The sequence below is a fragment of the Drosophila hydei genome, unplaced genomic scaffold (assembly GCF_003285905.1).
Source record: "Drosophila hydei strain 15085-1641.00,03,60 unplaced genomic scaffold, DhydRS2 tig00008135-arrow-pilon, whole genome shotgun sequence".
Classification (NCBI taxonomy): Eukaryota; Metazoa; Arthropoda; class Insecta; order Diptera; family Drosophilidae; genus Drosophila; species Drosophila hydei.
The window spans coordinates 2,941,256-2,954,627 of record NW_022045844.1 but is presented as its reverse complement, the minus strand read 5'-3'; the positions used below and the strand labels follow the sequence as shown (position 1 = coordinate 2,954,627).

General features: G+C 39.1%; 1 protein-coding gene across 2 annotated transcripts in view; it reads left to right on the top strand.

Annotated features, from left to right (window-relative positions):
- LOC111593213 (rho guanine nucleotide exchange factor 40) overlaps positions 1–13,372 on the top strand; it is a 52,642-nt gene that overhangs the window by 14,550 nt on the left and 24,720 nt on the right. For both annotated transcript variants that reach the window (XM_023305859.2, XM_023305860.2), the window contains one exon: positions 12,117–12,240. In XM_023305859.2, coding sequence (XP_023161627.2) covers positions 12,117–12,240 — 124 coding nt within the window. The remainder of the gene's footprint in view (positions 1–12,116; positions 12,241–13,372) is intronic.

Here is a 13,372-nt window from a genome sequence, read left to right as displayed (position 1 = left end):
GTCTATCGCCCTCTGTCTCCCTCTCTGTCTCTCTCTTTGAAGTGACCTACATACAAGCTGCAACAGCTTTGGCTCTGGCAAACGTTCTTTTTTATTATTCGAATCAATCAGCGAAAAATTACTACGCACATTTGCAGCTGATTTTCGTAGAGAAGCCGTAAAAAGCTGTTGAGCCCACGGCGTGGCAGCAACAGCAGCCACAGCAGCAGAGGGCGCCCTCTGGCCTCATGCCCGCCCCTAGCCCCCTGCTACTTGCAACTTCACAGTTGCAGCTGCCTTGTTGCATGTTAATTGCCTTTTAATTTCTCAAGCTGTGCGTTCTCTTCTCTATGTATGTATGTGTGTGTGAGTGTGTGTGTGCGTGTGTTTAATAATGAAACTTTAAACATTCTCTGCAAAGAATCTTAGCTGCGTGTGACTGAAGTGGAGTTCGATGTGTTCTTATACCCTATAAAAAGAAGTGCTTTAGCGGAGTTAAAAAATAATAAAAATGTTGCATTATTGAGAAACAAATTAGTTATTTAGCACTTGCAAAATTTAGTTGTTGCTTAGCAACGATGTTAATAATAAATTACAATAATTCTTTAAGACTTTAATTTTTATTTAGATATTTTTATTTTAAATTTTTGGAAATTTTGTTATGTTTTATTTAGAAGATAAAAGTTGAGCTTTTTGTTGTTTAAAAAATCACTATTTCTATACTATTATATAAAATATAGTATAATATAGAAAGTGTAGCAAAATTAATAATTTGTTTATTTATTGCAATTTATTTAAATTTTCTTTTTGGTTTTTTATGTGAGAAAAGTTAGTATTTCTTTTTGAGCAAAATATTTAGCGAATAAAAAAATATAAATAAATTAATATTTAATTTTATTTAGATCTCAAATCAATTACGAGTGGCATTATTATTACTATTATTTCTTTCAATTTAAATTTATATATTTAAATAAATTTCTCTTTTTATTATTTATTTTAAAATTCTAAATTTTTTAAAATAAATCTTAAAATTGCCTTTCATGTCAGCAAAAATAGAAATATGTAAAGTAGCTGTCGGAGCCATCAACACAAAGAAAATCAATTGAAAAGAAAATGAGAAAATTCAAAGATTAAAAGTGGAGATTGAGTGGGAAAAATATTTTGATATGCTGTCAACTTAGCGCACTTTAGGCAGACAGAAAACAGCTTAAAATATTTTACAGGATATCTCGCAGCTTAGGAATGAAAGAACAGATGTGTGAGAAATGGAAATAAAGTCGGAGCTGGGAGTAAAGATAAAAGTGGGGAGAGGTTTAGAGAGGGGCAAAACATTTAGGTAAATATGAGGAATTCTAAACTGAGAGAAGCGAAGTGAAGATGCAAGATAAGAAACTAAACTTGATAAATGATGAATAACTTAAGCAAAGATCGAGAGACTAGATAAAATGAGAACACGAAATTTTAAAAGAAAAGAAAAGTCTAGTAAAATAGAGAGAATAAAGGCAATGAAGAGAAAAATTGCATAATAGAATTGAAGAGAAGTTCTCAGTTCTGATTGCAAATAAGACATTTAAAAACCGCAAGAAGCTTAGAAAGACTGGAAACTGCAATAATAAAACTATATTAAAAATATAATATTGCAATTTGTAATAAAATATGTATTAAAAGAAATATTGTTGATAGAATTTGAATAAGGAAAATTGAAAGTTTTAAAGTTTGGAATAGAACTTTGCGAGGTATCTGGCAGCTTGGCATACTTCATGCAACAAACACTTTTACTTGCTTTTATTTATTTTTATTCGATTGTTCTTTCAGCTTCCTTCTGCTTCTTCTCTCTTCTTTTTTTCTTTTTTTCTTTTTTTTGAATGAACGAAGCACGTTCTGTAATTTAATTCGGCTTTTTGTGCGCAGACGCAGCGACAGGCAGACATAGAAAGGGCAATATAGGGTATATGGGGAAGGGGTCACATACAAATATAAGCATATATGTGTGTATATAGGGAAAGGGTCGCAACTCTCATCAGGTTTGCTACGCTTTACGCTGTTCGCTTCGAGTGCCACTAAATTGTAAGCGGAAATTGTGTATTAAGCAAGAGAGGGAGGAGAAACTAGGGGCTAGCTGCCCTTTGTTTGTTGCCCCTGTTCAAACTGATTAGGCCTGAACGCTCAAATACAGATTCCGATTCGGATTTGAATTCAGATTCAGATTCTGTTGCTGCTGCTGCTGCTGCTGCTGCTGTTACTGCAGCTGCTACATGGCATATCACTTAGCTGTACAGCAATTACTGTCGGAGCTGCAGTGATTTGAGCATCGAAGTGCTGGTATGGCAAACAGCTACCGAGTTGAGCCCGGCAGCAGTTGCTCCCCCAACCCGGCCCCCACTTCATGAAGTCTGTCCAGACCCAATTTCAAATGCAGTTGCCAGACGTTTTAGATTTTCTGCAGTCTGGCAATAATTTTTGAGCTGCTAAAAGTGCTTTGAACTGTTTATTGTGTGTGTGCGAGTGTGTGTGTGTGTTGAACACAAACATGATCGGCATTTGTTAGCGATAATGAATTGAACATTTCTGAAAAACATGTTTGTACATAATTTGTATGCAGGCAGACACTACGGGACATGTTGCTCTCTCCCTTCACCCTCTCTCTCTTTCACTCTTTCAGTCTGTCTTCCTAAGAGATACTCGATCTGTATCCTCTGGCTAGCTGGATGGCTGTTTGTTTTTTGCTTGTGCGCACACATTAAAAAGGCTAACAGAGAAAGAGACAAGGAGAGAGAGAGAGAGAGCGAGACAGAGACAGAGAGAGTGAGGCAAAGAAAAAGAAATGTGCAAAGTGTAAAGTGCATATTTATGGCTTGCATAAAATAACTTGTAAAAAGCATTCTCGAGTGCGCACTCACATTCATATGAATAGACACGTGTTGTGCATGACTGAGTGTGTGCGTGTGCTCGTGTGTTCGTGTGTGTGTGGTGTGAGTGCGAATTGGCTATAAAGTCATGACAATCACATGTCGTATTAGAGCTGAAGAGGAAGTTGTCGTTAAGGATATGAATATGGATATGGATATGGATGAATTATAATGCGTGCATAGCATTTGAGCATGAGTTATGAGTGAATGCATTCAAGTGTTTACAAATCTATTGAACATTCATTTCTCTTGTTCAAACATCAAGTTTAGCCACACGCTTTGAACAGCCGACCCGAGCTGAAGAGCTTTTAGCATTAGTTGAAAGTCATTGTAACTTAATCAGTTGTGATTTAAGGCTTTAAAAACTCAAAAGAATTTAACTTCCCTCATTTGGTCTTAATCAAGTGTAATCAAAAGTTCTAATGAGCTTTGACTGAAACAATTTGATTGTTTTCTAATTGGGAAAATATTATTATATTATATTATGTGAAACATAACTGAGGGCAAAATAAAGTTTTGTTGTTTATGATACTTTGATAATTGATACTGAATATGTTTACATTGAAATAGCATTTGGCAGTCTGTTTTGCTGTATTCCTAAGCCTGCCTTTATTATAAATATTTATAGTAAATATTTATTTAAAGTTGGTTCTTCAAGGTTTTTTCGTATGTCTAAATACTTTAAGGCCCATTTTCTTGACGACTTTTTGAAATTATCGCAGTCATAGTCAAAAGAGGTATTTATAGAGCTATAAGCTATTTATATTACATGCAAGTTTAGATTATATAAATTATATTAATTATTATAATTATTAAATGAATATAATTAATAGATTATATAAATTAAAGATAGAAGAAGAACAATGACTATAGATCTTCCATCCATCCGCAACATTTTGCTTACAACTTGATACATATTTACAGATATGTAAGATCACAAAATCTTCTAGATATTTTTTCTCTATTATCTCTTTATACAAAATACTTTCTACCTGCTCTTTAGAAACTTTTGGTATATGCATAGCTTGACTAACATACTCTATAAGCTCTTTTAGCTCATTTATCATAGCTCTAAAGACTCGTTAGGCATAGCTGCTTCATATTAATTTCATATTTCATGCATAAGACATGCTCTATCTACCACATCTTGCTTATGCAACTACTCTTTAGCTACTCCATATGATTTCATATCTATATCACTTACCAGACATACTCTAGAGATAGTTTCTGCTTTCATCTAAAGACTCTTTGACTATATTTCTTATGCAATCCCTATGTAGCAGCATATCACTTACCATAGTCAACTCTTGGAATACCTGCTGTGCGTCTTGTTCTTTTCTTAGCTATTTGTTGATATACTTGCACATTAGCTAGTTCATTATGAGGTACTTAGTTCTAACCAGCAGCTGCGTTATTAATGACAGTGACAAACGGAATCCCGATCCCGAACCGAAGCCTCCACTGCCAGGCAGATTATGTTACGCAGAAGCTTTAAATGATGTTTGGATTTGATGCGTTTCTCTCTCTCTCTCTAAATAAATAAATATATATATTTATATGTATATAGAAAGAGTTGGATACGCGCAGCTGTGCAGTTGGCAATAGATACGAAGACATCGTCCAGAATTGCATTCGAGATAGCCTTGAATTATTCAAGCGCGTGTGACTTGCTTAGTAATTAACCCAGCCAACAAAAGCCAGCTCCAGGCTGATGATGAGTCGCCGCTTGGATTGACTTTGAAGAGGGGCGGGAAGCGCTGCGGTTGGAGCTGAAGCCAAAGCTGGAGATCGGGCTGCAGCTGCTGTTGTTGCTGTTGCTGTTGCTGTTGCTGTTGCCTTAGCTGGGGTCCACATCAAGTGGCAGACACCGAAACCGAGACATAACAAATGGGTGTGTGTGTGTGTCTACATTGTGTTCCTTTTTGTTTGACTGACTGCCAGTTGTTGTTGTTGCTGTTTGTTTTACTTTGTTTTCTTCTCTTTTTATGTCATTATCGTCATTGTCTGCCCGACTCGACGCGTCTCGTCTGGGTAAGGTGAATGCTTCCTGCAATGCCAACAACAGGTAGACACATTCGCTGTGAGAAACGGCTGCTTCAAATGCTTCAAATAAATTGTTAACAGCAACAACTGACTACAAATCCCCATGAATGACTGACAAGCCCTTTGCGACAATTGTGTGTGCACCTTTGACCAAGCTCTAATAAATGGTTCAATCATAAATTAGACTTGTAGTTGGAGCTGAGGTTAAAGTTGCCGCCAGGATTATTTTTATTTGGCGTCACGTTATTTTTGCATTTGTCAAGTTCATAGCGTTGCTTATTTATAACACTAGACAACAAGGTTGTGGTTGGCAATTGCGCCAACTTTGGCATAAAAGACTTGCACATAAATTTGAAAACATGTTGCTTCATGCCAAAGAGCAATTATTTTGCTTGAATTTATTTGTAAAATGAAATAAAGCTGAACCAGAAAAAGTCCATAACTTTAGGGTTGCATCAATAGTCATGTAAATTGGTGTTTACTTAGATATATATCAACTAGGTTGAAGAGCTTAGCACTGCATATTTGACTCAAGCTCATTATGCTTTCAACTTTTCGGTGCTTCACAGCTTGAAAAGCAATTTTAAGTATTTCACATGATTTCAGGTGCTTTTGTAAATATTTCTGACGACTCTACAAAGTAGTATATAGAAGTATATAGAAACGATAAAGCCTTAAACTGATTAAAACAACTTTGAAAAGCGCTTAGCTTCAAAGTATTTTGAATAAATTTAAACAAATCCCATGGGGACCACTCGTCATTAAGCTTCTAGAATGTCTGATATGAGCAGATATGAGCTTTCTATTAATACGTTCCTTAAGCTTTTTGTTTTTTGCTTTGCTTCAATTGTCAAAGCTTGAATGTGCTTTAAAAGCTGCTTGCATGGCTTGCTTTAGCTAAGCATAGTTCACGAATAGAATTTCTGTAGAATCCTGTTGCACAGTGTGGAGCTTTTTGTGCAGACAACACCGACACCTTGCCTGGAGCTCAGTTGTGAGTGGGATGTCAGATCGCGCGCCACCTTCGTGATTTGTGGCTTAAGGGCACATGTGGCAGCCACAGCTGTGGTGGTCTCCGACTCCTGGTCAATTCAGTATGCGTCCGTCTGTTGGCTGTCTAAGTGTCCCTCCGTCCATCTGTCTGTCTGTCTGTCTGTCTGTTTGTCTGTGTCTTTTGTCCGTTTTAGCCGCCGGATTAGCATTGAAATTGACTTCGTGCTGTGCTCATTAAAATTTTACGTGCATAAAGTTTATTTCGATTTGCCCGACGATGTCGTTGCCGATGTTATTTCTGCTTCTTCTTATTCTTGTTGTTGTTGTTGCTGTTCTTGTCTTTGTCGCTGGCCACGTCCTTATACTCAACCTCCACCTCAAAGTCAATGTCTCCTTATCTCTCCCCCCGCCAAAAAAATAAAACAAAAAACAATTACATTTCGTGGTTTGCGACGCAGAACTTTTCCTAGAAACTGCGAATGAGAAAATTTGAAGCTCAGCAAATAGAAATAGCTACTGCGGCCTGTTCGATTTTCCAATATCGAATTCTGACTTCCTTATTGACCAAAAGAGCAAATCGCATGCTTGGAAAACCCTTCGACTCCAGTTATTGGCTTTAGTTTTAATGTGTTTTCTTTTTGTTGCCTCTCTTTGTAGCAAGTTTATGGACGTTTTTGGTATTGATGTTGGCTAACAACATTTTCAATTACCCGACAGAATCAGAGTCCAGACCTCGAGTCAAGATCATCTTTCCGTTGTTGTTGTTGTTGTTCTTCAGTTATTATGCCATGAGGCTATAAAAACTCGTTTTCAGCTGATTTTTTTGTGTCTTTTGCTTTTGCCGAAGTTCATGATCAGCTGTGAACTGAAAGTGGTTGATTGGAACAGCAGCAGCCACCACCAGGCAACCACCGGCCAGCGAGGCAGCTGTAGAATATCAGCTCTAAGTTGTACCGGTTTTTGCTGTTACTCGACGGCAATTGTGAGTCGTAATTGAGCCGCATCGCATCGCATCGCATCGCATCATTGTCTTCATCTCGTTGGCTGTCTTTAAGCGTAGTGCCTCAACTGTTGCATTACGTTCGCTGCACACTGATGTAATCGTAGCTGCAGCTTTGATGTTGCCACGAAATCGAAAATCTTTTGCTGTTGCCTGCCGCCTGCTGCTGCTGTTGTTATCTTAAGCCCGTTAAGTTGACAGGCTGTGAAGTGCCTGATTCGCATATTTGATTCCACTTTTTTGTAGAGCATTCATGATGCCCTATAATATTTCAACACTCAATCGATATGGCCAGTGTACTTCCTGCTTGCTGTTTGCCCAAATCATCTTCATCTAGCTGCCAGTGCCGCGCTTTGAAGAAATTGCAACAACAGCTGAATTTGGCATGCCATCAGCTCAGCTGAAGATGGGCCAGGCAAGGCGATCCAGCGGAGTGGGTTGCAGAAGTTCGTCTGCCTTTGCATTCCGGCCATGCAGCAAGCATGACAGCCTAGACCTGATCTATTTTGGTCACGCTGCGCCTTATGCCCCTTGCACCTCTCCCATCCACACTCAGCTCCAGCAACATGCAAAATATACATAAATATGCCACATTACACACACACACACACACACACAGTCTGTATGTGTGTGTGTGCTGCTCCTGCTATTGCAAAACAAACAATTTGTAGGTGTGGCTGCGCCCTGGCTTTGGCCATTGCCAGTGGTGGTGGTGGTGGCATTCTCTTGATGGCCGTTCTGGTAGATGAAGCGGAAATGTGACGTTGACTGCAATAAATTCACTCGCTTTTGTTTGTGCAAAACAGTTCAAAAGAAACGCAGCGCTCAGCGAATTGCAGATGGTGTTCAATGGAATGCCAAATGTTTATGGTGAGATAGATAAATATCATAAAGTTGAGTGATGTTTAGTAATTCAAAATCGTTTCAAATTCCATATAAAATCTACAATATATAAATTTACATCAATTAACTTCATGTTAACTTACTGCAGCTCGTTAACATTCCGGCGCGCTTTGAGCTTTGAGTAATTGACTGTAATTGATAAATATTTATGTTAATTTAAGCTTTAGTTCCACTTGCACTGCATTTTAAAATGTTAAGTCAGTAGATGCTGCTAAGTTCAAGTAATTGACTGCAATTGAATTATGTTTATTACTAGTTGCAGCCGAAAATGTTAACTAAAGAGACCTCATTAATAAGTTATTAGAATATTAAATTTGCTTTTATGCATTAACAATGAAAGCATTGTTTGCTTTGTCTTAACATACATTGTACCTAGTTAAATGCTAATTAGCAGCAGTTTAGTACTTGACTTTAAACCTGCAGCGCAAATGTTAACTTAACAGTTGAAGCTCTGATTCTAGCAGAGAAATCATTGCCTATGACGTTAACATTAATTGTCTTTAGTTCAATGCTATTAAGCTCATAGAAAATGTTAGCTTAACAGTGTGAGTTGCCATTATTGCCGTTGCTGTTAATGTCAATGATGTTAGTCTCATGGAAGACTTCTGCACTTATATAAGCTGTTAGTTTAACAGTTCAAGTTAGCAGTCTCTTAGTTTTTGTAAATTGCAAAACTTAATATAACAGCTCTGCTGAATGTTACCTTTCGCTACAGAGTAAACTGTTAATGTATTATGTTTTCGTTTATTGTTCACATTTAATGTGAGACCAATTGGCATATGATATTAAATGTTAGCTTAGCAAACTCTTTAAGATTTCATTCGCTAAGTGAATTACGTAATAGCTTTCGTCACTTAAATGAAGCATATGCAATCCTAAAGCAAATTCTCATTTCCCTCACACCCCACCCACATTTCATAACAAATTTCTGCATAAGCCAAAAAAAAACAACCTTAATCAATACCCTTAACAAATGGGTTTCAATGAATTTCCCATAGCATTAGTCACACAAGCGGCCACTCGAGAGAAGCCCGCTGTCAGGGGACAGGCGAATATCAAATTGATTCGCCAAATTGACGGCCTTCTGTCGAAACGGTTTTCTCATGCTGCTTTGCTTTGGCGGCAAACACGGCGTATGTGTAATTAAAATTGTTGTGCCAGCGGCACTTTTCGACCAGGTGTGGCCCTTTTCGCCAACATATTAATTACTGTTAGAGCGCAACAAACAGCAGAAAAGAAGAAAAAACGAGAAACAAATTTCCAAAAATTACAAAAATATCAAAATTACAAAAATAGTATCGAAAATAAAACTGGGCGTCGGCGCAACCCACAATTGGGTCCGACCAGCGGGCAGCGGGCAGCGGGTAACAAGTTGTCTCTGTTTTCATTTTATACTTCTATAATTTATTAAGAAAACAAGCCAAATGCAGAGTGTGCAAGTGAGGGAGTGTGTCTGCCACGCTGCCCCTCTCACTGTCTCCCCATCCTCGAGCCTGTTCATGCAACGCGCCTTTTGCATGCGTAATTTGTGCTGCGCTGACGGTGGTCTCAATGGCCCCGTCATCAGCCCAGTCTGTGCCGCTCCGGGTGCGACGGCACCCGCACTGAATAATTGCCATAGGCTGGGCGCCACACGATTGCGGGACAGGCACCAGGCACACACAGAGAGACAGAGAAAGAGAGAGAGCGAGAGAGAGCGATCGGAACATGGATTCGTATTCGAGTTCGAATTCGGATGTATTTTTGTATATATACATATCTAGATCTGCATATATGCTAATGCCAACTGCTTGTCGGCTTGATTACTCATAAAGTGCGCTGAAAGAAACGTAATACCCTATAAATTGAGCAGGAGGGGTATGATACACATATATATAGAATAAGTTGAGCATATATATAGAATAATGGAGATATAAGATTTAAATCCGCATGTGTGTTAATATAATACCCTGTACTCATCCATCAAAGAGATATGCCACACTCATGTATAAAAGTTGTAGATGTGCGCATAACAGAAAAAGTAGAGCTATGGCATAATATGTAAGAGAAAGATTAGCATAAAAGCTCATAATATACCCTATAACTGACTGCCAATGGGCATGCCCTCTCTCATAAGAAAGGAGTTTATCTAACAGAAGCTAAGTAAAGCGGATTGTCGCTGACTCACAAAGTATGCTGAAAGATAGGCAATACCCTGTTATTAGCCAGCACAGTGGTATGCTTAACTTATATATATTTGCATAAATACCCATAAAATACCCTGTATTCTACCAGCAGCTGGAGCAAGCTCAGTTAAAACATTCGAGATATAGACGTCACTCTAAGTCAAACTCTTTTCCACTCACCTGAAACGTTAGCTACAGGGTATTTTCTAGTCGTTCACTTTCACCCCTGCTCCATTTAGCGTATATAAATATTTATGCGAACTGTTTGCGTGGACAACGTGAATTGTAATTTAGTTTTCAACATCAAAGGCGTGGGAAAGAGGCAGAGCAAAAATTCAAATTTAAGGAAAAAAAAGGAAATGAAACGAAACGAAACGACTCAGCCTATCACAATGATAAATGCGTTTGTTTTTGTGAAAAAAAAGATCCACTGCCGAATCCTTTCAGACAAATCCTCCCAGATTTATGGAGGGCAACAAAAAATTATAAAACTAAAAAACTATAAAAAAAAAAACAAAATGCCAAAAGTCAAAAGCAAATGCCGCCAATGGAACGGAAATTTGTCGCCGCAGCAAATTGAAAACGAGCCGAAGCTGACTTTGAAAGCCAAAATGGGCAAAAGAATTCTAACAAACAAAAAAAAGCTAAAAATAAGAACTGAAATTGAAGCTTGAGGCTTGAGGCGGCGCAGAGGCGTGGCATAGGGGGGCAGTGCAGGCAGCGGCAGCGGCTCCGGCTCCGGCTTCGGATGACAATGACAAGCGGCGTCCGAGCGACGCGCGCATTTGGGTCAATGACGACGAAATCGAAGCGACGACGATGCCAATGATTTAGAACCTAATGTTGAAGAGCAACAACAACAACAGCAGCCGAGGCAACAACAGCAACAATGCGAGTCTGATCTGGAATTGGCGTTCAATCAAGCTGAAAATGTTGCAGAGAGCAGGCATCATTTTTAGCATGTGGCGACAGCGACTTATACAACTTGAATCTGACTAAAGGGAAGTTGTTGTTGCAGTTGTTGTTGCTGTTGTTGCTGTTGTGTGTGTGGCGATGATCATTTTGTTCAATCGATTGTAAACGATGCGTTGCGATCGTTTCGCTGCGGCTTTGATCAAATGACAAAATTGATCATTTTCTGTTTGAATGGATTTTGGAGCAGTCGATGGCCCCTGCGCCGCCCTCTCTTGGCCCTCCTCTTGCACAGCTCTGTGCTGCCAACAATTGATTTATGTTGGCTGCCGTCTCTCTCTCGCTCTCTGTGTGCTGTGTGGGGTCTGTTGTGTGGCATGTGCAACAGCAACAACAACTATCAAATAGCAGAGCTTTTGTGTTGAGTCAAAAGGTGCTATAAATCAAGCCAAATGTGAGCGCACCTCCAATTCGTTGTTGTTGCAGCTGAGTGAAGGTTTTCTTGTTGTTGTTGCTGTTGTTGTTGTTGCGCATTTTCCGCAAATTAACAACAATGCGCCAAGCATTTTCGCCTTGCAACAATTAATAGCGCACAGGCAACGCAGTGCAGTCCAGTGCAGCCAGCCACAAGGTCCAAAGGTCTCCCAAAGAGTCTGTTGCAAGTCGCTTTTTTGAGTTGCAAGTTCGATTTCACATTCCCGTAGGGGTGAAATCTTGTTTTTTTTTTTGGTTTCGTTTGCGTCGCGTTTTTGTTTCTTGAGCCTGTGGGTAATGGCCAAAAATTAGCTAAAAATTGCTAAAGTTTGACTTGCATGATTTATCTATAATTTTGCATCGCGACTCGCCACGCGGCCCAGGCCGGCATTTTGGCTCTGGCACATTCGCCATCTGATAGGCCCACAGTCAAATACACATAGAGAGAGGGAGTTGTGAAGGGGATACCCCTACTATATACATCTGACAGCCTGGGCCATTTTTAATGCGCTTTTCAGCCTAAGCGATTTGGAGTTTCTGTTCGGTTCGGTTTCGGTTTCGGTTTCGGTTTCCTTTTTGCAGCTTAACACTTGCGGGTGTTATTGTCTACATAATTTCACTGTAGTCGCAGCCTGTGCTTTTCGCTCTGTGCCACAACATGTAATCGTCGTAATAATAAAAATTTGCAAATGATTTCGTTACTCAATCTTCAATCTCTTTCATTGGCTATCGTTGCAGTCCTGGTTATGGCATGCCGGCTGGCCGCTGGCCACATCCAATGGAGCCCTCGTACTCCAGCTGAGCGACTCTGAGTTCGCACACGCACTCCAACCCGCCGAGCTCTATCTGTGTGTCAAATTAGGTAAGTGGAACGAACTGGTCAAGATATATATATATATATATATACAGCTATATCGTATTTTGTTCAATGGTGATTCTAAGGACAAAAGAGTGTAGAGAGGGGCCAGTGTGAAGAAGGAAATGATAAGAGAGCTAGGAGAGGAGAGAAGTAAGAAGAAAAGTGCGAAGAGATGTCAGAAGAGAATTGTTAAGGGAAGTGATAATAGAAGAGAGAACTAACTAAAGACTGAAGGCTGAAGACTGAAGACTGCAGACTGAAGACTGAAGACTGAAGACTGAAGACTGAAGACTGAAGACTGAAGACTGAAGACTGAAGACTGAAGACTGAAGACTGAAGACTGAAGACTGAAGACTGAAGACTGAAGACTGAAGACTGAAGACTGAAGACTGAAGACTGAAGACTGAAGACTGAAGACTGAAGACTGAAGACTGAAGACTGAAGACTGAAGACTGAAGACTGAAGACTGAAGACTGAAGACTGAAGACTGAAGACTGAAGACTGAAGACTGAAGACTGAAGACTGAAGACTGAAGACTGAAGACTGAAGACTGAAGACTGAAGACTGAAGACTGAAGACTGAAGACTGAAGACTGAAGACTGAAGACTGAAGACTGAAGACTGAAGACTGAAGACTGAAGACTGAAGACTGAAGACTGAAGACTGAAGACTGAAGACTGAAGACTGAAGACTGAAGACTGAAAACTGAAAACTGAATACATAAGAGAGCATATAAATGAGAGATGTTAAATAAGAGATGAAAGATGAGAAATGCGAGAAGAGCGGACTAGGACAAAGGAAGGAAGGAACTATTATAAGGCATATATTTTACTAGATTAATTTGCAGATATAATTTTTTTTAGCAGAATCATGTTATACATTTCTAAAACCTATGCATAAAGTTTCCTCTATTCATATATTATGAAGCAGAGCTCCATCCTCACATAAGTCTTACTCAATTTCCGAGCCAATATTCCCTTCCCAGCCTCTCCTAGAGCCGTTTCAACTTTTACTTTCCGCCTACTCTAAAAATAATGTCTCAGATAACTTTTCACTTATTCCAGCTGATTATGGGCAGCGTATAAGCAATTAATCTTTGTAAATTAACGACTCTATATCTTGTCCCTTTCCACTCA